Source organism: Tympanuchus pallidicinctus, unplaced genomic scaffold (genome assembly GCF_026119805.1).
Source record: "Tympanuchus pallidicinctus isolate F22 unplaced genomic scaffold, pur_lepc_1.0 scaffold86, whole genome shotgun sequence".
Taxonomy (NCBI): domain Eukaryota; kingdom Metazoa; phylum Chordata; class Aves; order Galliformes; family Phasianidae; genus Tympanuchus; species Tympanuchus pallidicinctus.
In genome coordinates this window covers 93781-121177 of record NW_026294809.1, presented here as the reverse complement: position 1 = coordinate 121177, position 27397 = coordinate 93781, and the positions used below count along the sequence as shown (strand labels likewise).

At 50.1% G+C, this 27397-nt stretch overlaps 1 protein-coding gene across 2 annotated transcripts; it reads right to left on the bottom strand.

The window, feature by feature from the left end:
* Nucleotides 1-1045: 1045 nt before the first annotated feature.
* GMIP (GEM interacting protein) lies at nucleotides 1046-27397 on the bottom strand. 2 transcript variants are annotated; one of them, XM_052669884.1, is made up of 22 exons: nucleotides 26550-27397; nucleotides 23253-23390; nucleotides 13887-13980; nucleotides 13684-13759; nucleotides 12855-12918; nucleotides 12014-12139; nucleotides 11701-11765; nucleotides 11450-11560; nucleotides 11093-11173; nucleotides 10703-10891; nucleotides 9412-9549; nucleotides 8353-8543; nucleotides 8012-8115; nucleotides 7765-7851; nucleotides 7510-7608; nucleotides 7291-7430; nucleotides 5945-6133; nucleotides 5722-5859; nucleotides 5421-5617; nucleotides 4359-4653; nucleotides 2943-3054; nucleotides 1046-2749 (listed from the first exon to the last, which is right to left on the bottom strand). In XM_052669884.1, the coding sequence occupies exons 1-22, from the start codon at nucleotides 26761-26763 to the stop codon at nucleotides 2277-2279; spliced, it is 3321 nt and encodes a 1106-aa protein (XP_052525844.1). In that variant the 5' UTR covers nucleotides 26764-27397; the 3' UTR covers nucleotides 1046-2276. The 2 variants fall into 2 exon arrangements, with proteins under 2 accessions (XP_052525844.1, XP_052525845.1); XM_052669885.1 differs by lacking the exons at nucleotides 23253-23390; nucleotides 26550-27397 and adding an exon at nucleotides 20132-20373.

Genomic DNA, 27397 nt, shown 5'->3' with positions numbered 1-27397 from the left:
GGAGGAAGGGAGGAAGGGAGGAAGGAAGGAAGGAAGGAAGGAAGGAAGGAAGGAAGGAAGGAAGGAAGGAAGGAAGGAAGGAAGGAAGGAAGGAAGGAAGGAAGGAAGGAAGGAAGGAAGGAAGGAAGGAAGGAAGGAAGGAAGGAAGGAAGGAAGGAAGGAAGGAAGGAAGGAAGGAAGGAAGGAAGGAAGGAAGGAAGGAAGGAAGGAAGGAAGGAAGGAAGGGAGGAAGGAAGGAAGGAAGGGAGGAAGGAAGGAATCTTGAGAAGATTTCTGTGGCTCCCCAGTATTGTATGAGGAATGCTGCTGTGCAGATCTGAGCTGCAGGGCTGGAGCTCCATGGGGTGCTGCTGTGAAAGCAGCGTTAGTAGCCAACAGCGTGTTTGTTTTCCTGCTTTGTAGTAGAAATTAGGGACATGGCCATCAGACGCTTATGGTGGTCCACAGCACAGACCCTGGAGGGTCCTTGTCCCTCCCCACACATCAGTGGGGCTGAGGTCGTTCCTTTGAAGCTCAGCTCCAGCCTAGAGGGGGTGGGAGAAGAAGAGGAAATGATGGTTCTCCTCCCTGCCAAGCTGCTTGGAAATTCAGCTTTTCTCCTGCCAACCCAAACCCCGTCCACTGCGGCCGGAGGACAGCAAATCCCCATCCAAATTCTCCCCGCACAACAACGGGTCCTGGCAGCTGTGTAGCTCTGCTTTGGCGGCTCAACCCGTGACCAAATCGCTGGCAAACAGCAAGCAACGAGGAGTTGCAGGGGGAAGGAAAGCATGTTTTCTCTAATGGCACTTCTGTATGCGTTGGAAGGGAAAGCAAATTGCTCTACACCCCCCCTCCCCAGCTCCTCCTATGGAGGACGAACCTCTGCCTCATCTCCATCAGCAGAAGGAAATTGGAGATTTAGGAGGAGAACCATTCGGGTTCGACTGGTTCCTCGCATGGGAAAGCAACGCCTTTGTTTTGTGGGGAGCCGAGAGCACCCAGTGCTTCTAATAATAGTGCCCTGAGTGTTTGCTTAAGCTCATGGAACAAATACAGGGGAAAGTTGTAATAAAACACCCAGTAATTTATTATAGAAGCTCTACGGTCGGTGATAACTTAGTATTCAAAGCAATATATTCACAAATGTACATCGCTCCAGAGATGCAAACTCTGATAACCCAAACTGTACAGACAGGACCAAGAGATCGTCAGCGTTTCTCTTTACAGCTTTGTTAAGAGAAAGGGCTGAAATGGTTTCTGCTGATGAGGTGAGAGAGGAGTTGGGTTGCTGAACCTCTTTGGCTGGTTGGGAGAGCGGAGTTTTCCCTCCTGGGTTGGGAGAGCCAAAGGTTTCCCTTTGGATTCAGAGAGCAAAAGGTTTCCCTTTGGATTCAGAGAGCAAAAGGTGTTCCTTCTTGGGTTGGGAGAGTGGAAGGTTTCTCTTTTTGGGTTGGAAGACGGGAAGGTTTCCCTTTGGGTTGGCACCTCCACTCCTCTCCCAGTCACTGCCAACAGTGCAGCGTTTTGCTGCCCAAATTTCATGCAGATTTCCTCTGCCTTTGGCTGTAACGCCATCCCACAGTGCCCAGTTATCCCCAGGGACGCCGTAGGAAGACTCTCCTACATGCATGCGTGTGTCACGAGATGGCACTGTAGGACCGAGTTCCTATTGCTGCGCAGAAAATCTGCTGCAGGGAGGCAGAAATTGGGGCAATCCCAGTGCAGGTGGGATGGAGACCCAGCAAGTTGGGGTGCCCTTCTTGTAGGGTGCTGTAAGGTGAAGAGAACCCTCTCATCCACCGTGGGTTCCTCTCCTTTGTGACAATGCCAGCCTCATAAGTAGTGCAGAGGTTGAAGATGCAAGGGGAATAGAGCCGAATCGTTGGGAGAAATGGGAGCTGTGTGGCAGCTCTTACACTTTATCCAGCAGTGTATTCACACGTGGCTCCTTGCTGATGGAAACTCCAGCAACATCCAGAGCAGAATGGTCAGCCTGGATGACCTCAGGGATCTTTTCCAAGCTCTGTGATCCCACGATTCTACCCGGACCGCCCATGTTTCCTTCACTCCTAACGTTGCATGGGGAGACGTTGGGTTTGAGTTGGATTTTCCAAGCAATGAACAAATCCTGGGCTCACTCAAAGTCTGCCAGGTCAACCCAAGCCTTGTTTCCTCCCCACGCTGCACGTACAGATGTGGGATGCTGTTCTCACCCCACATCTCTTTACTTCTCCCTTTCTGCAGCAGCATCTCAGTGGGACTGCAGTCCTCTCCTCTCCTCCCAGCTGTTATCCTCATAGGATTTTCTCTGGGATTATCTCCGGGCTGCATTTCACCTCTTTCTCACCCGAAGAGAGCCCTGAGGACGCCGAAACCTCATCAGCTTTAAACTTGGAGATGATCCTGGCTGTTTCCTCGGTGATTTGGAAATGTTTGAGCTGTTTCCCTCGATGCCTGAGGGCGTTCATGTCCGGAGAGCTGTTCCTGCTCCTCGTCCTCTCTTCCAGGATCTCCTTCCCCATGCAGGCGCTGTCAATGGGGCTGCCTTCTGCCCCAGACTCCGTTGCCATGCTGGGTGATGTGGTAGCTCTCAAGGGCAAGCTGGAAGGCTTGGGGATGTTTGGTCTTGCTTTCGGTTGCGCTCGGGCGTATTTCACGGGCTGACGGCTGAAATGGCCCCGTGGCTGCGTCCCAAAGGCTGGCTCTGAATCACTGCCTGCCTTCTCCTCTGGGTCCTCCAGCTCGGAGCCGAGGCTCACATTCACCTCTGAAGACAAAGAAAATCAGAGCGTTGAGATACGTTCGCCGCGACAAATAACGCTGGCCAACGTTTCCTCTCGTTGCTAAGATGCTGGAAGTCCTGAAGCGTTACCAGCCTAAAACTCCCCTTCCCAAACGTAGGAATCAGACCCATATTTTATAGCTCTCCACCCACACCAGCATCGTGAGCAATGCTTTACCTCCACCCTCGGAGATCTGGGCACCGTCCAAGGTGAATCCATCGATGGCCTCTCCAGAAGATGAGATATCGGATGCGTCGTCCACGCTGCAGCTGTGCTTGGAGGAGGGATTCTGTCAGGACAAAGCCATGAAGGACACTCATTTGTCATGAAGATACACTCTGCTCCCCACTTCACCCCCAGTGTCGTTGTGGCTGCGTGAATGGGGGATGGATTGAGCCGAATGGAGGCGACTGCTTGAGACGAAAACGCCCTGATCCCTTTTGGGTTATCGGTAAGAGGGAATAGGGAGTGGGCAGAAAGTCACGGGGTTTTGGGGGCGGTCACAGAATGTGCCCCAAAGCCGTCACTGCTTCACGTAGGGCTGAGATTGTGCAGTGCTGACACAACCCGCTTCAGAGTGAGGAGGGGGGATGTCAGGAACCGAGCGGTTAATTGCAGCGCTGTCGTTAGGATGAAGTGCACGTGGGATGGAGAAGGACACAGGGACGCTTGGGAGCTGCCAGGAACCAATGTGAGTCTGCACAAAGATTGGGACACCCAGACAAGGGCTCTAGAAATCAGGGTTTTATTCGTCACAAAATGAGAGCGCCCTTAGAAGCAGCTCCCCTTCCTGGAGGTTTGCGCCACTCAGCTTTGCGAAATGGCCACAAAAACGGAAAATAGTCCAAGGCAACAGCTGTGCTTTTGGGACCCTCTTGCACGCAAGATCCACAACTCAAAGCGGGAGGCAGAGAGCCCTGAACCACAATCCAAACCCTTTCACTTTAGGAACGAAATTCCCCCTCTTTCTCCCACCGAACCAGCGGTGAAAAGGAGGGAACGGCCGCGTCCGGCTCGGATGCTGACTTGTTGGGTTGTTTTTTTTCTCCATGTGCTGGAAGATGTGCAAACCATGGTGATAAAATGGCTGTGGATCTTGGGAGGAAAGGAAAAAAGGATCCAAGGCCACTGTTCAGGAACGCAGAGGGTCCCATAGGGTTCTACAGGGGAACCCTACAGAGTTTGGGGGTCAGGAATGCAGAGGGCCCTGCTGGGTTCTACCAGGGAATCCGTTGGGTTTGGCGTGCCCATAGCTGCTTCCAAATGGTGGCGCTGTCTACAGCAGTGTCCAGAATAATTCAGCACGGAGAACCCTCCAATTTTTCAGAAATGGGGTCTAAAACGTGGAACAGAAGCACCACCCAGAGCGGTCTGAGGAGCTGATGGGTGACGCATTGCTTAGAATTCATTCTCATTCTCCCACTCCATGTGCAGCTCCTTCCTCTTGGAGTAACCCTCTGATAACAAATGCATTTTTTGGGTTTGGGGAGATTTGTTTTTTGGGTTTTTTTTTTTTGTGCAAAAAGTTCTTTCTCTGCTGGTCCACCTCTACAGCAGGGTCAGTAAGCCCAGCTCAGTGTCTGCAAGCTCTACCTCTAGAGTTACACTCTGGGCTGTGATTTGGCTCCGCTGTCCTTCATCCTTCTCTGTCGGCGCTTCTTGCAAAAGGTTTTCACACCCGAGGGATAAGGATGAGGGCAGGTCCTCCATCCCAAACACCCTTTCGTAGTTCTGGATGAGAAACTCCACGATTTGGGCTTGATACCCGGAGTCAACAAGGCAGGACATGGAGACGTCGCTCCCTGAGCCCGGCCGGATCAGAGTGGGGCCAAACACGATGCCCAAGTTGTTTGGGGACATCTTGTTCTCTTCATATTTCTCTGCCACCCTGGGGAAGGGAAACAGGTCTGAACACATCGAGGATGCAGATGGAATTGAACGAACCGCCCCCCTGTTTCACAGCAAAGAGAGAAATCCCATCTTCTACAGGGAACAGGGCTCTGATTCGTGCATGGAAATTCCAGGTACAAACATTAAAATCTGTCTGGATGGTGCAATTCTAACGTGTTCTGAGCTGGGTGAAAGGGATATGAGTTATTTTATCATTTGACTTCTTAATCTGTGCTTTATGAGGAGTTAACAGCAGGGAGCTTCTATTTCCTGGTCGTTAAAGCTTTCTCCTAATTGCTGCAAGACTCCTTTCCATGTCCTTCGAGGGACTGGGTTTAGAGGACACAGCTGTGATGAGTTGATGGTTAGGTGTGATGATTTTGGAGGTCTTTTCTAACCTTAGAGCTTCCATGATCCCAAAATCCCACCCCAAGGTCCAATCCCAAATTCCCACTCCAACATTCAATCCCAAAATCCAGCCGCCCAAACCCAGACCCAAAATACCACCCCAAAATGAGTCGAATGGTTGGACTGGACGATCTCAAAGATCTTTTCCAACCTTAATGACTCTATGATCGAGTGAGCGAAAGGTCAGTGGTTGGATACGATGAACTTGGAGCTCTTTTCCAACCTTAATGAGTTTGTGATTGAGTGGGTGATGGGTCAGCAGTTGGATATAATGACCTCAGAGCTCTTTTCCAACCTTAATGACTCCGTGATAAATGTATTTTAATTTACCCTCCTCAGCACCAGCACTCTCCTCACCTGTACAGGTGTGCAATGAGATGCCGCAGAGTGTTGTAGTTGCTCCCAGGCAATTTGCTCAGCAAGTCTTTCATGCTCTGGATGGGATCTGAGGGGAAACTCGTGCAGTCCACCTTCTCTTCCCCAGCTTTTTGCAGCTCTTTGGCAAGCGCAATGAGGTTGTTGTAGAGCTGGTACGGCAGAATGGGTCCCGAAAGCTACAACGAGAGGAGGAAGACAATGAGTTACTTCATCCCACCGGTCCCACGCCGTGGGATGGGGTCAGCTGGGAGCTGCCCATTGGTGGATATTTGGCACCCACTTCCTTCAGGAAATGCTTCAGGACGCCGGTGATGTCGTGGGGGGAATGCTCAGAGAGCTCCACCAGGCTCCTGCCGTTCTCAAACGCTTGGCACAGCTTTTCCACCCTGGCTTTGGATCCGCTTATCCTGTAGATCCCCTGGGAGGAGAGGAGAGGGGCGGGCATTCCAGCTCCCGGGCACGAAGAGCGGAGGAGATGCTCAGCAGAACAACTCTCCGCTCACCTGCACTCCCAACGCACGAGCTTCGATTTCAGAGGTGCACTTCACCACGATGAAGGGAACCTCCTCCGGGAAGTCTCGAGGAACTTGGGTGAAGTCAATGCCAAAGAGAGGCGCCCGGTTGCGCAGCTTCTTGTGTCCGCAGGTGACCAGCAGGTTCTCCAGACACTTCTTGTGGCACGTCAGGTAGCACTGAAATGGCAGAAACTGCTTTGAGTTGTGCTCTGATTGCAGTCCAGCCCTTTGGCGACAGCTGAGCCCAGCATTGGGTCCGCTGCTCCAGATGGGGCCTCCCCAGTGCAGAGCAGAGCAGAGAAGCACCTCCCTCACCCTCTGGCCATGCTCTGGGCAATGGAATCTGAGTTCCCATTAGCCTTCTTGGCCACCAGAGCACACAGCTGGCTTGTGGTCAGCTGTAGGTCAACCGTTGGTCAACCTCTTAGCCACCATCAGCCTTCTTGGCCACTGCTGACTCGTAGTCAACCCATTGGCCACCACTGGAGTCGACCTGTTGACCATTATTGGCCCTTCTTGGCCACCAGGGCATTTTGCTGACTCACGGTCAACCCTTGGTCAACCCGTTGGCCACCACTGGAGTCGACCTGTTGACCATTATTGGCTCTTCTTGGCCACCAGGACACACTGCTGGCTTGTGGTCAGCTGTAGGTCAACTGTTGGTCAACCTCTTGGCCACCATCTGCCTTCTTAGCCACCATCAGCCTTCTTGGCCACTGCTGACTCATGGTCAACCCATTGGCCACCACTGGAGTCGACCTATTGACCATTATTGGCCCTTCTTGGCCACCAGGGCACACTGCTGGCTCACGGTCAACCACCGGTCAACCGTTGGTCACCAAAGCCTTGAACCTTCTCTGCAGAGCTCCTTTTCACAGCTCAGCCCCCAACCCAGATGAATGCACGCGATTGTTGCCCCCCAGATTCTGACCCCTCCCCCTGCCCTTGTTGAACGCCATCTGGTTTATATCTGCCCAACCCTCAGACTGTCCAGGTCCCACTGAACAGCAGCATGGCTTTCTGGGGTGGCAGCCACCCCTCCCAGCTCCGTGCCACCACCAAACATTTTGTGGGCATTCTCCATCCCTTCACCCTGCTGACTGATGGAGATATCAAACGTGACTTTCCCCATTCCCTTTTCCACCCAAGCCCCATGCTGCCTTCTTGGTACCGTTTTGGGCAGCTGGTGTCTTACTTACGGACCTGAAACTGCACCTCGTGTCACCAGAGGGGAAAAAGCACAAGATTTTATGGGGTGAGGGGAAGTCTTGTGTTCCTACAGCGAGCTCCTCATCACCCCGCGGTGCCACACGAGGTGCGATGACAGCTCTCACCTCCTCACACTCGAAGCCGTTGACCATGAAAGTGTCACACTCTCTGCACTTGGTTGGTCCCCGCAGTTTCCTGAGTCGATGGGTCTGCGCTGCGCTGGAGAGGAGAGCATTCCTGAACTGCTGCTGGGATGTGCCATTTTCTGCAGGAACAGCATGAAAGCATGAGGAGGAGTCGGTAGGTCAGCGGGAAAGCACAGTTTTCCATCTGGTCAGGCTCACCGTTTTCAGAAGTTTGCAGTGAATCTCTCTCTTCAAAGTCATCCGAGGAGGACATGGTGCCCGTGGACGAAGCTTTCAGCAGTTTCCTGGTGGAGTTTCCTGGAGATAAGAGAAAATACAAAGATCTGTTCCCATCCTCGCCATCTCCTTTGCGGTTTGGTGTCTGCTCCATTCCCATCCTCGAGTGTTTTTTAGTTTATTGTGTTGGGTTTTTTGTTTGTTTGTTTAAGAGAGGGCATCTTGTGCAGCTCTCACCTGGACTGGAGCTGGGAGAATCCAGGGATCGTGACTCACAGCTCCCACCGAGGCTCTCCGTGTCGCTGCAGAGGGATTTGTTCACACCTACAGAAGGCAGACATGGTGACCAAACACCCCCAGCAAACCTTGGGGTAACGGCTGAGAATCGCAACTGGATAACGGCAGCATTTAAATGAAGCGATAGGAGCTCAAATTAAAAAGAAAAAATAGTTTTTTTTTCTTCAATTCAGCCCGCTCTATTCACCATTTGGGGAGTTCTGCCTTCTGGGTGCGTCCTCTGGGGTGCTCCCATCCTTGCTGCATCCCGCATAATGCAGCGGTGTCTTCTTTTTGTTGCTGGGAGGAGACCTGGGGAGGGATTGCAAATGGTTTTCTGTCAGTGCAGGACAAGGAATGGCATCTCATAGTGGAGATGCTGTCTGGTTACCGGAGATAAAGCATCCGTTTCAATCCGATTATGAGGTATAAGCTGAGTTTTCAAGGGAACTAAACACTAAACTAAAAAAAAAAAAAGCATTTGGTTGGTGGAATTCCACCTGCAGGGAAAGCACTGAAGCAACCCAGCTTCAACCCATTTCTTCTCACCTCTGCCCTCCAGAGGAGAACGGCTCGAACTCAAAATGCTCCATGGGAATGTCTTTCTTCTGCAGAGCCTGGATGAACTCCAGGTATTTCTCACCCACTCTGTATGGCTTGCAGACCTCATACAGGTGCTGGTATCCCACTGGAATCCATTCTGACTGAGTCTGCCTCTGCTTAAACATCCTCAACGTGACCTTATTGGAGAAAGGAGGGGATGAAAACTGCGTTTTCTGCCCATGTGCTTTTTCTTCTCTTGGACCTCATTGGATTGGCTTGAAGGTTTCTTCCAACCCAACACTCCACGGTTCTGTGACCTTTAAGGTCCTCTCCAATCCATTCCGTGATTCTGTGATCTTTAGGGTCCCATCCAACCCAGCCCACTCCACAATTCTAAGGTTCTGTGATCCCTGGGGTTCCTTCCAACGCACTGCTGCTCAGTGGTCTCCAACCCATTCCATGGTTCCATATTCTTTACCTTTCCAACCCAACCATTCTATGGTTCTATGATCTTTAGGGTCCATCCTAACTCACTCCATGGTTTTGCTGTTCTATGATCTTTAGGGTCCTTTCACATCCATTCCGTGGTTCTGCGACCTTCAGGATCCCTTCCAAACCAACTCACTCCATGCTTCCATGGTTCTGCGATATTTAGGATCCCTTCCAACTCAACCACTCCACGGTTCTACGGTTCTGTGATCTTTAAGGACCCTTCCAACCCAACCCACTCCGTGATTCTATGATCTTTAAGGTCCCTTCCATCCCCACCTATCCTATGATACTTCTGCTTAATGCTTTCATTCTCTTCTAAGGATGGGGGTACAGGAGCGGGGCATAGAAATTATCTGTGACTCTTTGTTTTCCTGTGGGTATCCACCCTCCAACCAGCAATAACTGCATACATTTCAAGCAACAGGTAAATCCAGAGTACTCTCTAATTTCACCTGCTGGGGAATGCCCAAACAAAGGGAGATTCCGCAGTAAAACAGGCAAGAACCTCACGGTCTTATCCCAAAGAGTGTTTTTCTCTGAAACGAGGATCGAAGGAGAAATTACGAGACGTACCCAGGTCAGCATCTCATCTCCTTGGTAAATGAGCTTCCGAATGTGGGAGACGATCCGCGCCCGCACCTTCTCCAGTTCTTGGCGCCGAAAGTTGGCGTCGCTGATGCACGTCTTGTACAAAGATTCTGCCTCCAGAACCTGCGTGTGGTGAGAAGCAGAGAAAGGAGGAGAACGTCAGCGGGATGGGAGGGAAGCAGGAGGAGCAGCAGCTGGCTCCAAGCTCCTCACCTCACTGTAGAATGGGTTGGGTTGGAAGGGACCTTAAAGATTATGGGACCTTGGAATGGGCTGGGTTGGAAGGGTCCTTATAGATCATAGAACCATAGAATGGTTGGGGTTGGAAGGGTCCTTAAAGATCACAGAACCAGAGAAATGGTTGGGGTTGGGTTGGAGGTGTCCTTATGGATCACAGAACAATGGAATGGTTTGGGGTTGAGTCGGAAGTGTCCTTGAAGGTCACAGAACCATGGAACCATAGAATGGTTGGGTTGGAAGAGTCATTAAAGATCACAGAACAATGGAACCATCAAAAGGTTGGGTTGGAAGGGTCCTTATAGATCACAGGACCGTGGAGCCATAGAATGGTTGGATTGGAAGGGTTCCTGTAGATCATAGAACAGTAGAATGGTTTGGGGTTGGGTTGGAAGGGTCCTTGAAGATCACAGAACAATGGAACCATCAAAAGGTTGGGTTGGAAGGGTCCTTAAAGATTATGGGACCTTGGAATGGGCTAGGTTGGAAGGGTCCTTAAAGATCACAGAATAGTGGAACCATAGAATGGTTGGGTTGGAAGGGTTCCTGTAGATCATAGAAAAATGGTTTGGGGTTGGGTTAGAAGGGTCCTTATAGATCACAGAACCATGGAGTCATAGAGTGGTTGGGTTGGAAGGGTCCTTATAGATCACAGAACAATAGAATGGTTGGGTTGGAAAGGTCCTTAAAGATCACAGAACCATAGAATAGTTGGGTTGGAAGGGTTCCTGTAGATCATAGAAAAATACAATGGTTTGGGGTTGGGTTAGAAGGGTCCTTATAGATCACAGAACCATGGAGTCACAGAGTGGTTGGGTTGGAAGGGTCCTTATAGATCACAGAACAATAGAATGGTTGGGTTGGAAGGGCTCTATCACTCTGCCCATGTGAATTCTCTCTTCCTCCTGTTTATTAGATCCCCTCAGGCTCTGGAAGGCCACCAGGAGGTCTCCCTGGAGCCTTCTCCTCCCCATCTGCGCACCCCCACCTCCCTCCACCTCTCCCCCCATAGCAGAGGTGCTCCATCCTCACGTGTCACCTTGGCTTGCGCCTCCTCGCAGGAGCGCCGTCGCTTCTCCAGCTGCTTGGTGGCGCTGCTGGGGCTGATGACGGCCGAGTTCTGGCACCCATCCTCTGCCTTTGCACTCAGGTGCTTGGCTTTCTCCAGCTCCTCGCAACGCTGGATGTACTGCAGGCGGGATTTGCGCAGCAAGGACAGGGAATCGTTCTTGAACAGACAAAGGGAGATATAGGAGCGATGCCTGGGGGAAAGCACCCGTCTCCCATGCTCTCTCTTCTTCTCCTCCCACAGTTTAGGTGCCCTAATGGAGTTCTTAGCAGGATGCATGTTGCATTATTCAGATTTTTATCTTTCTTTTTCCCCAGTTTTGAGCGGTCAGAGGATCGCGCCCATCTTTCAGCCCCTTACCATCCTCTTCTGCTCCTTTATCCACTGATCTTTGAACTCTTTCCTCCACTTCTCGATCTCGTTCTTCTTGGCCGACAGAGGCTGCAGAGGAGTCACGGTTAGGGTGGAACATTAAGAATCTTGTAGGTCAGAAAAGACCCCTAAGATCGTCAAATCCATTTCCTGGGAGATGGCCAAATGCACCAGACCGCTGGGGGCACAAGATTAGAACCCAACCACTGGAAGATGTTCCCTTTTCCCTTCTTTGTATCTCCTTCTCTCTTCCCATTAACCCAAATGAGGATAAATCCCCTCGGTTCGGTCACTCCAATACCCCAGACTCGAGAATCCTCCCACGGTCATCCATAAATGCGGCACCTGGTAGAATTCCTTCTGTTGCAGCAACCCCACCGTCTCACTGGCTGCATTTCCAATCTTGATATCGTGCTCCAAGACCATCATGTAGAGCGCCCGAAGAGGCATATTGGACTGCAGAAACAACAACAAAAACAGGGCGTCAAACATCGGATCATCCCCTCAGCTCCCCTAAATCTGGGAGCTTTCTTTATCTGCGCGTGGATCTACAACAGCAACACGGCTTCCTCGCAGGGAAACCCCAAGGATTCTACCTGGTGGATGATGGCGTTCCGTCCCGACTCCGCTATCTTCACGACCCCTTTGGCAAACTCGGTCTCTGTAAGAGGGCAGAGGGGATTGGAAGCCAGCTGAAACGTGAGCGCCAACGCGTTGCTCGTTGGGATCATTTTGGGAAGGAAAGAATTCCCCCTCTTTGCCTTAGCAAAACAAAAATAAGTTTCTCATCGCTCTGCCTTTGCTTGCAATGCAGCGCCCTTGGCAGTGATTTATGAAAAAGCCACAAAGTGCGTATATAAAAATGAACAGCATGCGGGCTCTCAGACGGAGCTGTGCAGCCCCACTCACCGTAATTCAGGCGTCTCTCGATCCAGCTGAGGAGCTCCTTGACGTATTTACACCACATTTTGGCGTACGCCAGGGCCGCATCGACGCCGCCTTGGCATTTTATCAGCATTTCATCCGCCTCTTCCACTGCAAAAAGATCCCGCGCAGGCGCGGCGTGGCTACGCTCAGAGCACTGAGGTTCCCCAAGGGTGGGAGAAAGGGAGTCTGGAGGTTTGGTGCTGCGTAATTCTCAGATAACAGCCGTAATGTGAAATAAAGGAAGGGTTTTCCCTCAGTAATCACCGCGGTCCATTTGGTGGCGACCCCAGCATTGCTCCAGGCAATTTAGGCACATATACTCCTCTGCCACCCCTTCTGATCCATATGTTGGTTTAATTTGGAAACCAGAAGGGAAAGACCTTGCCCACTGTTGGGTGAAGATGGATGGAGACGCAGGAAGGACTCGCGTCCCTTGGCAGAACCCAAGGGGAAACGGATCTGAACACATTCAGAGCTGAAATCTGTGAGGAATCCGCTTAGAAAACCTTTTTTTCTTATTTTCTGTGCAGAAACTTCACACGAAGAAAAAAACCAATTTAACGTCACGCTTTATGGTGCCAACAGCAACCACTGAGAATCTTCCCAATGGGCAACAGAAGGGGATGCCCCCAGTCCTACCCCAAACCTTTCAGAATTCACGTCCCAGTGCCTCAGAACCTCAAGAGAGGGACATTAATGAGGCATTAATGAATAATAATAAGGGGAAGCTCTGCTGCAGCAGCAGGACCACTGAGCTCAAAACTGTTGACCGATGGATCGAGCGTCCTGGTGTCACCTTTTGGGTTTTAATTCATGACTTTACCTGTCAGGTCTCCCTGCGTTTGTCTCTCTGGACTGCTTTTGCTTTTGGGGAGATCTTCACTTGGCTGTGGGGGGAAAAACAAAGAAAACAGAGAGGAAATGGTGAAGGAAAAGGCAAAGTTTGGGGGGATTTTGATAAGAATTCAGTCGGAGATTTCATTTCACTGAATCGGGCAACCTGGCTGGTGGGGATGGTGGGGTTGGAAGAATAAGAGGCTGATGTTTGATGGGGGGAATGCAGCATGATGTAAAAGTCTACCATGAAACCATGAGGAAGCGCTTCATGAACAGAGGGAGATTAAGGTTGGAATCAGAAGATATTCAATTTTTTAATGAAGTTTATCCCTGGGGATGATGTAATCTCGTGAGAACGGTGGCTGTTAGATATAAAATTAATTTTCCTGCCCTTTATTCACACAGAAGAGCACAAAACGAGGCTCGCCGCCCGCACCGCGCGAGTCCCACACGGCCCAAAAGGGGCAGAAAAACAACGAAGTTCTATTTTAAAGGACTTCTGTTGCTGAAGGATGGAATTTTAGGTCAACAGGATCCAAACAGGGCGTCAAACAGAATGTGCCATGTTCTCCAAATCGAACACACCGAATTGTTTCCACTCAGCGTTACCTGCTCTGCCACCACCTCTCCTCTACCAACAAATTGGGATACCGTTATTTTCTGTCTGCTCACTTCAGAGCCACGGCTATTCTGTTTTTCTGATCATCTCCCAGAAGACTTTGGGTGACAAAACTACACCACTGTGGCTAATAGTAATAATAATAATAATAACAATGATAATTTCTTCTCTAAAACAATCGTCACCTTTTGCCTACCTCAACGATCTCCCTTTCCATGGGCAGCTCTGCATCCCCACTGCCATCGGCGTCATCAATGAACAAATCCACTGTCCTGTCGAGCAAAAAGCAATGAAATAAATCATAGAGGTTGGGAAAGGCCACTGAAACCATCCGTCCCTGGCACGGATGAAGGCTTCAGTGACCCAAAAGTTGGGTTCTGCGCCTCTTTCTCTACGTACGCGTTTCCGATCGAGATCTCGATGGCATCCAGGCTGCGGAATATCTCACTGTAGCGCTTCTTGTTTTCAGGTGCCCTTTCTTGATGGTTGAGACCTGAGAATGAGGAAGAAATCATTTCATAGAAAGCCAAGAGCTCCTTGAGGTCTATCGAAAGGTTTCTGGAGGTGCAGAGGAACGCGGTCGAGCTCCACTCTGCCATGGGGATGTGACAAATTGTGATGTCCTGGTGAGGTGCAACCAGGTGATGCCCAGCATGAAATGGGATTCGAAAGAAAACACTGGATGAGAAATTTCCCAGCGTCCCTTGGATGATGGAAAATGAGTGTGCGGATATCAACAGGAGACATCTGTGCTGCTTTATGGCTTCCAAGCGGACCTGACAGTTGTGAAAACTGTGCAGAAAGCTTTGTGACGGCGGCTATGGGGTGAAGACCCCATAACACCACCAATGGGGTCAACGGCTCTGCGTCCCAGTGGAAGTGGGACACGAGTGGTGCCCCCCAGGTGGCCGCACAACTGGCACAAAGGAAGGAAGGGATCCATCCCAGACAGGAGCAGAAAGCGGACCAATGAGGTTCAACAAAGCTTTGTCGTCTTGAAGGACCCTTCCAACCCAGCAATGCTGTGATTCTCTGGATCTATGATCTTCAAGACTCCTTCCAACCCAAACCCAACCCAACCATTCTCTGTTTCTGTGATTTTCAAGGTCCCTTTCAATTCAGCCCATTCTATGATCTTCCAGGACCCTTCCAACCCAACTCATTCCGTGGTCCTATGATCTTCCAGGACCCTTCCAACCCAACTCATTCCGTGGTCCTATGATCTTCTAGGACCCTTCCAACCCAACTCATTCCATGGTCCTATGATCATTCAGGACCCTTCCAACCCAACTCATTCCGTGGTCCTATGATCATTCAGGACCCTTCCAACCCAACTCATTCCGTGATCCTATGATCTTCCAGGACCCTTCCAACCCAACTCATTCCATGGTCCTATGATCATTCAGGACCCTTCCAACCCAACTCATTCCGTGGTCCTATGATCATTCAGGACCCTTCCAACCCAACTCATTCCGTGGTCCTATGATCATTCAGGACCCTTCCAACCCAACTCATTCCATGGTCCTATGATCATTCAGGACCTTTCCAAACCAACTCATTCCGTGGTCCTATGATCATTCAGGACCCTTCCAACCCAACTCATTCCATGATACTGCAATTCCACGATTCTCTGCCCTTTGTTCAGGGCTGGCAATGCACCGGGAGACCTGATGGAGGAGCTCATGGGGTACCACAACCTGCTCTGCACACACAGAAAGCAAAACAGAACTTCATGCATGGGACCGATCAGCAGAAGCGTTGGTAACCCAGCAGTCAGCTTCTGAAGTGCAGAATTCACCTCTTCCTCATGTGTCACGTGTGCACGGAGGTTCCTCAATCCGATTTCTGGTGAAGATCTGCATTACTCCCCCAACGGGGGCAGTTCTGGGGGGCACACGAAATGGAAAACGGGCTCATCTCTCCGTGGGGGGCAGTGGGTTCCTCCCATAGACATTTGTAAGCTGTAAGCTCTGCCTGAGGCCGTGCATGGAGCAGGGCGGAGGTGACCACGCGTGGTAATTAATGCTGCTCATTGGCCACGTGTGTGTCACTGAGGGCAGAAGTAAAACTCTGCGTGGGCTGAGAGCTGCTGTAGAAAAGGGTAAAAAAAAAAACAACCTAAAAAAAGCCAGAAAACAACAGAAGAAAAAAACACTTTAAAGTATAGAAACGGGCAGCGGTGGTGAAAAACAAACAAAAGCAAGCTTCACTCTTCTTTGTCCTTTCAACATCCCAGGAAGCAGGATGTGGTTGACCTCAACCTGAAGTTGCTTCAGTCGTCGTTGCATTTGCAGCAGCGAATGTCACAAATGTCACCCTGATGGTGCTTGGAAAAGCCTGAAAAAGCAAAAAAAAAAGCAAAAAAAAAAAGCAAAGTTTTTCCGTGTCAGCAGCGAGGGACCATCAACGCCTTTTGGCACTGGAGATCCAACAGCTGCAAATCTGAGGTTTGCCATTCTTGTGGGTAGGAACACGGGGAGGGGGGGGCATGGGAATATTCTCCTGTGCCCCACCGCCCTCTTTGTCAGACGTTTTGTTCCTGAGTTCATTCTTTCTTTTGTGGAGTCCACGTGTTGAATTTGGTCGTGCAGAGGAGACGACTTTTTCCTGAAACAAGGCGCTAAATTTCTGCTGGTGCTGTTCCCGGTGATTTGGGCACCCTGGCAGCACTTCTTTTGTTGTCGTATTGGCCAAACAATGCGCCTGTTTCCTTGCTTTCTTGCCCCGAAATTGAGCACCATTAATTAATTGCAGCTTATGTTGCAGCCTCGCACACAACTCTGTCCTCTGAGGGAACAAAAAAGCCAAGCGAGACGATCCTGAACCCTGAAAAAGTGCCTCTAAACACGTCAGATATTTTCTAACGCCAGATCAGTGACAATCCTTCCCTTTTTGAGTTCAGCATCCTCCAGTTTGCACGTGGGAACGCTCCCAAACGAGCCTCTGCATTGTTGAGCAAATCGCCCGCATTTCAGCTTTCTTTCTTCATGTGTTTTCACCCCAAAACAAACGGGACTGCAAAACGGGGCGAAGATGCTCATTTTTGGCCACACAACGCAGCCATAAACTGCACCCAGCACCTCATTGGTGAATCAAAATCCCCACCTCCTGCTCGGCTGGGGGAGGAGGTCTATCAAAATTCTCCTTGTTCTTCTTTTGAATGTAAACACCAATTGTTCGTATTCCAAGACGTAAATCTGAACTTAATAGTTTAATTGGAAGCCTCACGTCTTTCTTTGCCCACTTGAGCAGATGTCTTTAATTTCTCTTGTTTACCAGCAGTGGGAGGTTGTACAACAGGAAGGAGTGACTCAACCCAGCAGTGCTGGCGATGGGGAGCGTGGAACATTTTGAAAGCAGCTCTTGGACAGACAGAGAAACAACGACCTCAGCCTCCCCATCAAATCCTTCATTTAACCCGAAGCAAAATGGTGCAAGCAGGAAAGCAGAGAAAGCGAAACGAAGGCGCGTCGCAATAAGGAAGCGGGGTTTGCCCAATCAGCCTGCAGGCTGCTCTCAAAGCAGAAAGGTGGCTCGAGAAATTAATGAAACTGAGAATACAAATCACTGTGTTGTTCTCGTCTAAACGAGTTTTTCTTAGAATTGTGACTTTTTTCCTAGACTTCCAAGGACGTCAGGTCTGCCCAGCACCACCGTGTCCACTCACAGAAGCATTAAGGTTGGAATAGGCCTCTGAGATTGTAAGTCCAACCATCAAACCTGTTCTAGGATTGGATCTGGGGGCTGAATTTGAGGGTTGGATCTTGGGATTGGATGTTGAGAGGGGTTTTGAAATCGCAGAGTTGTTAATATTGGAGGAGACCTTGAAGATAATTAAGTCCGACTGTTGAGCCACCCTCACCATGCCCACCCATGGCATCACAAAATCACAGGATTATGGAGTCACTGAGGTCGGAAAAGACCTCAAAGAACTTCAAGCCCAACCATCGGCACATTTTGGGGTGGGATTTCGGAATCATGGAATCGTTAGGGTTGGAAATGACCTCCAAGATCAAGTCCTACCACTGATCCGTCAGCATCGTTCCCGCTTAACCATGACCTTAAACAGAATTACAGAATCATCAAGGTTGGAAGAAACCTGTGAGATCATCAGCCCCACCATCAACCCATCCCCACCCACTGAATTAGCAAATCACGGAACCGTCAAGGTTGGAAATGACCTCAAGTCCAACCACGAAACCCATTTTGGGGCAGGATTTTAGAATCACGGGGTCAAAAAGGTTGGAAAGGCCACTGAGCCTGGCCACCAACCCATCCCCATGGAATCGTGGGATCCCTCAGGTTGGCTTTGAGGTCTCCCAGCCTTGAGGTCAGCGATGTGAGGGCAGCAAATTAAGTCAGTTTGCACGGCAGGGGGTGTTGGAAAAGGGGGTGATGCCTTTCGGTATCACCTTCAGCTTGGTCCTTTCCAACCCAATCCACTCCACGTTCTCAATTCCAAGGTGATTTTGGTTTAATTACTTCTCATTTTCTCTATCACTCAACCGAGGGCAGAAATCCCACCTGTCCCAACACGGGGCCTGAAGGAAGCTGCAACGTCCTATGAGAACATCACAATATTTTTAGCAGCCCTTGTTCTGCAGCTCAGCAGAAGCATCACTTCCCTTTCAGCCGGGCCATGACACAACTGCCCCCAGCCCTCAGTTCAGCGCCGCCGGCGGATTTTGGTATCACAGCTCTGCTGTGAGATTTCCTGGCAGTGCCTTCCTCTTCTCTGCACTCACTTTTGCAGTTTGCAATGCGATATCTGAAGTTTTTTCCACCAGGGCAAAGCTGGTTCTGCGCATGAGCAGATGTAGAAAATCCACGTCTTGCAAACTTTTTTGGTTAAAAAAGCCAGGCCAAGAGAAAAACCTCTGAAAGCCCAAATTGTCAGCGCTGCTTCTGGGTGAGATCCTCCACCTGCAGCGAGGCTGCGCCGTTATGACTGTGCCTAATTGTGCCTTGCTCAGCATCTCCCTGCTCAGCTCAGAATCATCCCAGTTCCTCACCAATGCTGCTGTAGAACCAACAGTAAAACCACTTCCCATCAGCTCCATTTCTTGTATTCTCTGCCCACTTCAATGGTGGGGGGGGGAATGGTGAAAAAATGGATTTATAAATCAATCCATCACTGTCAGAGCTGCTAATTAACAGCTCCCAGCAGGCAGGAAATAATAGCAAAGTCAGTTGTAAACGGCAGCGTGCATTAACGAGGGGATTAACGAGACGTGTCGAGGGGGTGAGATGAGAATTTCCGCCTGCAGCGTTAAAATAAAAGCGTGTGAGCTGCAAATGCTTCTCCGTTGGCCACAGAGGGAGGAAGCAAAGACTCTCCTTGGCCAAGAATTATAGGGATGAGGGAAATAATTCACACACAAAACTCCCATCGTTTTGGAGAATGGCCGAAAACCAACCCTGACGTACGAGGTTGTGTTTGGAGGGAGGAAATCTGCTGGTACAGAGAGGGGCAGCCCAAAGGCAAAGGATGGGATTCTTGGTCAGATCTTCAACCTTTCACTAAGAAACCTGAAAAAAACGCAGCTTAAATCAGAGATAATCAATTAATCCGCAAGTGGGGCGGGTAATTAGCAAAATGGATGTGATTGCTAATTGATCCGGGTGTGGGATTGCTTCTAGAGGTCCCGACCACGGCTCCTTGGTGGCCTTAGAATCATAGGGTCATGATGAATTTTATAAGCAATCATCCTGCGTCGTGATCTGACGGCGGAGTGCCTGGCGAGATAACGATCATACCGCAACAATTAAGACAGAATGCTGCTAATTAGCACGCAATTGGGCTCAGAAAGGGCAGCAAGCAGCCTAATGCCTGCAAATTAATTGCAGGTGTCGTTTCTCCAGGGTGGAAAAGTGCCTCAAAAAAAGCAGAGAGGGACCCAACAGGAGCTTTGCATGCAAATGCCGTGAGAAGGGTGAAATTCAGTCATGTTGATTCTGTTCTACAGATGATGGCCTAACAGATATTAATTTGGGCTTTGTCACAATTTTGGGTCAGAGGGACCCAATAGACAGCGTGCAAAGTGTGACGCAGAGAACACCGCACCTCCTGCCTCCCAGAAGTGAGGTGGTCTGCTCCATTTCCCTTTAGCCAAGGCAACGTCCAGTCCCAGTGCGTCAAATAATGTCATGAGAGAAAATTCAGGGAGAATTCAATGAAATTCGATGAGATTTCAGTGAGAATTCTGTGAGAATTCAAGAGAGATCAGTGAAATTCAAGAAAAATTCAACGAACTTAAATGGGAATTCAATGAGGATTCGATGAGAGGTCAGAGGAATTCAATGAGAAGTCAACAAAATTAAATGAGAACTCAATGAGAGTTGAGTGAAATTCAAGAAAAAATTCAACCAAATTCAGTGGGAATTCAATGAGAATTTGATGAGAGGTCAGAGGAATTCAATGAAAAGTCAACAAAATTCAGTGAGAATTCAATGAGAGTTCAGTGAAATTCAAGAAAAATTCAATGGAATTCAATGAGAATTCAATGAAATCAGGTGGACTCGGATTTTGATGGAAAGCCCAGGGGGTCGAATTGGCACCCAGAGCTGCAAGGCGACTCTCGTGTCATCTCCTGCCCCCCAAAATACTTATGCAGACGATAGAAGGTTCTGATGCCATCACCTACCGCTTGGCTCCGGGTCTCCCATGGCCGAATCTTCAGTGCTTTGTTCTGAAAGCAGCAGAATCCCAAGCGACCCGACTCCAAATCGCGGCTGGATTAAGGAAAAAGGGGATTTGGGGGTTGGATCAGAGGTTGGGAGGTGACCCCATCCGTGAGAGCTGCCTGAGACGACAGCAGAAGTGAATGCAGCCCATGGACTTCCTGCAGCTCGCTTCTGGGTGAGGAAGCAGTCGTGGTGCGCGTCTGCCTCGCCGTGCAATTTGCATAACCGGTGTTGGTGGGAAGGAAACCGGAGCGCAGCCCCTTGGTTTCGGTGCAGCAGCAGTTTTGCACTTTTTATGCCCGCGGAAAGCCTCGTTTTCTTGGGGAAAAGCCGTGTTTCCAACCTTACCCATCTTTAGTTTCAAAAGGAGGAGAGAAAAGATGAACCTCTTTTGTCCCTGCCTGCAGAACACCAGCGTTCCTGCCCACCAGACACCAAACCTCCATTCTGTTGTTGTCGAATTTCACCCCACAGGGAAAGAATTTGGAGATTCTGGGCCTTCTCTGTGGAACTGTGGGTCCTGCAAAGCTGGGAGTGTTGGCAGTAATGGGACTGGGTGGAGAGAAGTCGGTGGGAATGGGGCAGGAGAGGTCCTTAATGAGCCACTCCCCCAATCTCCTCATTAACGGATCGCACAAAATGGGTTCAGTTTGCCTTCGATTTAACGGTGAGATCGGAAATGGAAAACGTTTCTTCAGGGATTACAGACAGAAAAGAGCAGAGATTGGAGAGAACTTTGTGCTACGCAAATATTAATGGGAGGAAGGAACGGCAGAAGGTTTAGAAATGACCTCCAAGGTCAGGTTGGAAACGACCTCAAAGAACACAAAGTCCAACCATGGATCCGTCAGCCTCAGAGGTCACTGATAGAATGGAGGAGTCGTTACGGGTGGAAAAGATTTCCAAGATTGTTGAGTCCAGCTGTTGACCCACCGTCATCACAGCGCCCAGTCGTGGAATCACAGAATCGTAGATTGAGAGGAGTTGGAAATGAACTGCGGGGAAAAGGGGAGGGAAAAGGAAAAAGGAAAAAAGGAAAAAGGAAAAAGGAAAAGGGGAAAAGGGAAAAGAAAAAGGAAAAAGGAAAAAGGAAAAAAGGGAAAAGGAAAAAGGAAAAGGGAAAAAGGAAAAAGGAAAAAAGGAAAAAGGAAAAGGGAAAAAGGAAAAAAGGAAAAAGGAAAAAGGAAAAAGGGAAAAGGAAAAGGGGAAAAGGAAAAAGGAAAAAGGAAAAAAGGAAAAAGGAAAAGGGAAAAAGGAAAAAAGGAAAAAGGAAAAAGGAAAAAGGGAAAAGGAAAAAAAAAGAAAAGAGGAAAAAGAAAAGAGGAAAGGGGAAAGGGGAAGGAGAAGAAGGAGAAGGAGAAGGAGAAGGAGAAGGAGAAGGAGAAGGAGAAGGAGAAGGAGAAGGAGAAGGAGAAGGAGAAGGAGAAGGAGAAGGAGAAGGAGAAGGAGAAGGAGAAGGAGAAGGAGAAGGAGAAGGAGAAGGAGAAAGGAAGGGAAGGGAAGGGAAGGGAAGGGAAGGGAAGGGAAGGGAAGGGAAGGGAAGGGAAGGGAAGGGAAGGGAAGGGAAGGGAAGGGAAGGGAAGGGAAGGGAAGGGAAGGGAAGGGAAGGGAAGGGAAGGGAAGGGAAGGGAAGGGAAGGGAAGGGAAGGGAAGGGAAGGGAAGGGAAGGGAAGGGAAGGGAAGGGAAGGGAAGGGAAGGGAAGGGAAGGGAAGGGAAGATAATAAGGAAGAGGAAAAGGGGAAAAGGGAAAGGAAAATGGAAAAGAGAAAAGGAAAAGGAAGAAGGAAAGGAAAAATAAAAAGAGAAAGGGGAGAAGGTGAAAGAAATCAGCGTTCACACAGTGAGTTTCTCCTGTCAAATCCTCCCCAGTCCCTGTTTCCTGTGTTCAGCCCCTGTAATTACGGGCATGTCGGTGTCACTTCCAACCCCGTTTATAAAGCGCCGCGTTTACAGATGAAAGCCATAGAACTGTGTTCATGGTGCAGAGGCATTTATGGCCTGAAGGCCTGCAGCACAGCGCCGTGTCAACACCCCCAGCACCCAAACAGCCATAAAGAGCCCATAAAAGCCAACGGGAACAAAAGGGTGAGACTCCTCCTTTACCAGAAATCCCACTGACCGCCCCGATTCCCGATTCCCAATCCCATCATTTGATTTCCTACATATTCTCACTGCTTTTTTTTTTTTTTTTTTTTTTTGGGTAAAACCCAAAGCTTTGTTTTGCAGATCGGATGCGCAAAAAAAAAAAAAAAAAAAAAAAAAAAAGGGAAGTGGGGGAGTTTCTGCAAAAATCCCCGTATCTCCTTCTAAGGCAACCCGAATTTTTACACAGAGTTCCTGCAAGGCCCTCCAGCAGCAATTCCCATTTGCTGCCGTGCTCTCATCACCACGGAGCAGAAATCTGCCTCACTGGTGATGCTGAGCTCCGCCGCCCTGCAAACTCCTTGTGTTTCCAAAGGCTGAACTCCACGTCTTGCTGTTGGAAAGAACCACAGCGCGGTGCTGCGGGTTTCCCCTCGTGCCGCCGGTGCTGCTTTAGGAGCCAGATAGAAATGGGGGAGGAAAGCGGCCGCGAGCGCTGCGTGATGGTGCTTCCCTTGTTCCTCATCCCCCACTGAGAGCCTCGTGCTGCTCCTCTGCTCTGATGGGGGGCTGTGGGTTGCAACGTGGGGATGGGACGCGCAGAATTCCCTCTAGAAGCTCAGCTGAGCTCCGGATCGATGGGTAGAAACCATTTGTCGAGCTTTCAGGATTTTCCTCCAGAATTCGAGGGGATCTGAAGTCCCGAGAAAGAAAAATGCAACGCAGGAATAGAAAGAGCACGAAGGATTCGCACTGAAAGGAGCTCAGAGTGGAGCAGAGCATTCGCTCCGACCTCCGAGAGGCTGTTAATTGCGTTCCTTAATTAGCACGCAACGCCTGGTGAGCAAATGCTGTGCAAGCCAACAGCTCTGTGGGTCAGCCTAACCCTCCCCCAGCTTTTCTCCTGCTCTAAAATCACCATCTCCCCAATACAGGGGACCTGAGCTTGTCCCCCTACTGCTGAGCAGCTGCATTCCCCAGAGGGAACGTTGACCAACCGTTGATGTTGGAGACGAGCGTGGCGGTGGCCAGCTGGATGGCATCCCCGCTCACAGCAGGATAGGTGTTCAGGAAGGAGGAGATGGCGTGCAGGAGGTCTGACAGTTTGTCTTCGACGGGGCCCGAAGCAGCTTCACCTAAAATTAAAAATAAAATAAAATAAAATAAAATAAAATAAAATAATATATATATATATTTTTTCTTGTTTGCATCCCTGCCCCTCTGCCAGGGGGGAATCGTTCATCAGAACGCTGCTCAAACATTGAAATGCTGTGCAAAATGGAGAATAACAAGCAATGAAGGCCAAAACAACCCCCCCCCCACCCTCAAAAAAAAAAAACAAACCAACAATATAGAGAGGGAGGATGGGTCTGGAAATTGTCCATTTCTTCATCACCTTCGTGAGGGACCTTTGTGAGGGTCTCCACTGCCTTTTGTCCTGGTTCTACAATGCAGACCCCAGCAATGGACGCTTTGCTTCGTGCTGCAGGGCTGCAGTGTGCCACAGAACTACAGAACGGAGTGGGCTGGGTTTGCGTTGGAAGGGTCCTGAAAGACTGTAGGCCCACGGAATGGAGTGGGTTGGGTTGGGAGGGTCCTGGAAGATCATAGAAACAGAGAATGGTTGGGTTGGCTTTGGGTTGGAAGGGTCCTGAAAGACCGTAGGCCCACGGAATGGAGTGGGTTGGGTTGGGAGGGTCCTCGAAGATCATAGAAATAGGGAGTGGTTGGGTTGGGTTTGGGTTGGAAGGGTCCTGAAAGACTGATGACCCACGTAATGGAGTGGGCTGGGTTGGGAAGGTCCTCGAAGATCATAGAGACAGAGAATGGTTGGCTTTGCGTTGGAAGGGTCCGGAAAGACTGTAGACCCATGGAATGGAGTGGGTTGGGTTGGGAGGGTCCTGGAAGATCATAGAAACAGAGAATGGTTGGGTTGGGTTTGGGTTGGAAGGGTCCTGAAAGACCGTAGGCCCATGGAATGGAATGAGTTGGGTTGGGAGGGTCCTCGAAGATCATAGAAACAGAGAATGGTTGGCTTTGCATTGGAAGGGTCCTGAAAGACTGTAGACCCATGGAATGGAGTGAGTTGGATTGGGAGGGTCCTCGAAGATCATGGAAACAGAGAATGGTTGGGTTGGGTTTGGGTTGGAAGGGTCCTGAAAGACCGTAGGCCCATGGAATGGAATGGGTTGGATTGGGAGGGTCCTCGAAGATCATAGAAACAGAGAATGGTTGGGTTGGGTTTGGGTTGGAAGGGTCCTGAAAGACTGTAGGCCCACGGAATGGAGTGGGTTGGGTTGGGAGGGTCCTGGAAGATCATAGAAACAGAGAATGGTTGGGTTGGCTTTGGGTTGGAAGGGTCCTGAAAGACCGTAGGCCCACGGAATGGAGTGGGTTGGGTTGGGAGGGTCCTCGAAGATCATAGAAATAGGGAGTGGTTGGGTTGGGTTTGGGTTGGAAGGGTCCTGAAAGACTGATGACCCACGTAATGGAGTGGGCTGGGTTGGGAAGGTCCTCGAAGATCATAGAGACAGAGAATGGTTGGCTTTGCGTTGGAAGGGTCCGGAAAGACTGTAGACCCATGGAATGGAGTGGGTTGGGTTGGGAGGGTCCTGGAAGATCATAGAAACAGAGAATGGTTGGGTTGGGTTTGGGTTGGAAGGGTCCTGAAAGACCGTAGGCCCATGGAATGGAATGAGTTGGGTTGGGAGGGTCCTCGAAGATCATAGAAACAGAGAATGGTTGGCTTTGCATTGGAAGGGTCCTGAAAGACTGTAGACCCATGGAATGGAGTGAGTTGGATTGGGAGGGTCCTCGAAGATCATGGAAACAGAGAATGGTTGGGTTGGGTTTGGGTTGGAAGGGTCCTGAAAGACCGTAGGCCCATGGAATGGAATGGGTTGGATTGGGAGGGTCCTCGAAGATCATAGAAACAGAGAATGGTTGGGTTGGGTTTGGGTTGGAAGGGTCCTGAAAGACCATAGACCCATGGAATGGAATGGGTTGGATTGGGAGGGTCCTCGAAGGTCATAGAAACAGAGAATGGTTGGGTTTGCATTGGAAGGGTCCTGAAAGACTGTAGACCCATGGAATGGAGTGAGTTGGATTGGGAGGGTCCTCGAAGATCATGGAAACAGAGAATGGTTGGGTTGGCTTTGGGTTGGAAGGGTCCTGAAAGACCGTAGGCCCATGGAATGGAATGGGTTGGATTGGGAGGGTCCTCGAAGGTCATAGAAACAGAGAATGGTTGGGTTTGCATTGGAAGGGTCCTGAAAGACTGTAGACCCACGGAATGGAGTGGGTTGGGTTGGGAGGGTCCTCGAAGATCATAGAAACAGAGAATGGTTGGGTTGGCTTTGGGTTGGAAGGAACCTTAAGATCACAGAGCCACTGAATCACAGCGCAGTTGGGTTGGGGAACCCAAAGCCCCCTCAGCCCCACCTCTGCTATGGGCTGGGTGCCCCCCAACAGCCCAGGCTGCCCAGACCCCATCCAAGGCGGTCTCTCCCCAGTCCTTCTCCTCAGAGCTGCTCTCCATGAGTTCTTCTCCCCTATCTGGGCTTATCCCAACCCAACCCCACGCACTCAGCCTGCAAATCTTGCTGGGTTCACACGGATCCGCTCCACAGGGGAAAACACCCCCAACCAGAGCCAGCCTGGGCACATCTGATCTCCATTTGCATCCGGCATCGTTTGAGGGCTGCGACGGGTAAAAACCCCAAAGCAAAGAGAAAATGGCTGCGGTTAATTGGAGGAGCAGCAGCCACCCAACCCGTTCAGCACGGCGAACAGACGCCACAAGGGCTGTGGGTGGAGGGAGCAGGACGGCAGGGGAGGAAATTTCTCCTGGGGGGGGGAGGATTTTATTTGTGCTGACGGATTACAGGGCAGCACGGAGCTGCTCTGCCTGCACGTCACCCCAGCGCCCTCGGGAGCACTTCAGGTTTTTTATTTCGCATTGTATTCGGAGGGAACCCGAGCGCTCAGAGGGCTGAGTGCTGCCACGCTTCGTCCGTTAGCGCTCCTCGTTACAGGAGAAGCCACTGGAGTAATTAAACACCCACAGAGAGAGGGGCAGAAGGGAGGATGGTCTCCAGGACATGTAAGGTCATTGGTTTGAGCAAATAAAGGATGACACAGCTTTTGCTCTTGTCAGTCTACTCGTCTTGCAAGCCGATAAGGGAGCTTCTGACATTTGTAAACAACAACCAGTTTTTATTATATTAATAGTTATTCATTATATTAATAGTCATTTATTATATTAATAGTCATAAGCGATTGTTTTTCTTGCTTACCTTCTTGGAAGAGCTCTCGGAGGCACTGAAATTTCCCATCGATGCTCTTTAGGTGCTGGGCGACGCGGAGAATTTCCCTGGCACAGCGCTCAGGTGTGGGGCAATGGGACGGAGCCCAGGAAGCAGCTGGGATTCCCGAGTGGGAGCTGTGCTCAGGGGAAAGGAATCTCCCCAGGAATCCATCAGCATCATCCCAGGATCCCGACCCGCTCATGGTCAGCACCTCTTTGCATTTATCCCTTTGCGGTTGGAATCCTCTCTTCCAACCCGACTCATCCTATGGGTTTCCTAACCCAGTAGAGCTGCACCCAGTGCCTTCGGAGAAATGACTGAAGCAGGTTTTAATGCCCAAATTTCCTCTTTTCAGCAAGTAGAAACTCAAATTTGGGAAACTTTCCTTCAGCAAAGGTTGGGTATCAAAAGCCTTGAACACCCGTTTGCTATCGCAGCGCATTTCTGTGTCGGTCTCTCTCACGTAGTGCAGTATTTGCAAGAGGAAATGTTGGCTCAGGCGATCTGCAGAGAATAATTTCCATCTCTTAGAGAGGGTTTTTCATCTCTCAGAGGTTTTTCCATCTCTTTCATTGCCTGCCCTTGGCTAAAAGATGGAGCAGGAATCACAGAATCGTGAAATCGTAGAATCGCGGAATCATAGAATCGCAGCGTCACCGAATGTCCAGGTTTGGAAGGGACCCACAGGGATCATCGCGTCCAGCGGAAATAAAAAAGCCATCAAATCCCTCAGCCATCACTGCTGCATCTCGGTGGGTGCTGATGAAGCCAGGAACAGCATCGCTGTCGGTGTCCTGCTTCCCTTTGCGGATTCTGGAGTCGGATGGAGAGCGGAT

What these genes read in the sequence shown, in the direction of transcription:
- GMIP (XM_052669884.1), bottom strand. Translation starts at nt 26,763, where the DNA reads ATGAGCGGGTCGGGATCCTGGGATGATGCTGATGGATTCCTGGGGAGA. An exon ending in CGAGAGACGCCTGAATTACG is followed by an intron (nt 11,766 to 12,013) that starts GTGAGTGGGGCT and finishes GCCCTCTTACAG; the next exon opens with AGACCGAGTTTGCCAAAGGG. An exon ending in GGAACGCCATCATCCACCAG is followed by an intron (nt 11,561 to 11,700) that starts GTAGAATCCTTG and finishes TTGTTTCTGCAG; the next exon opens with TCCAATATGCCTCTTCGGGC.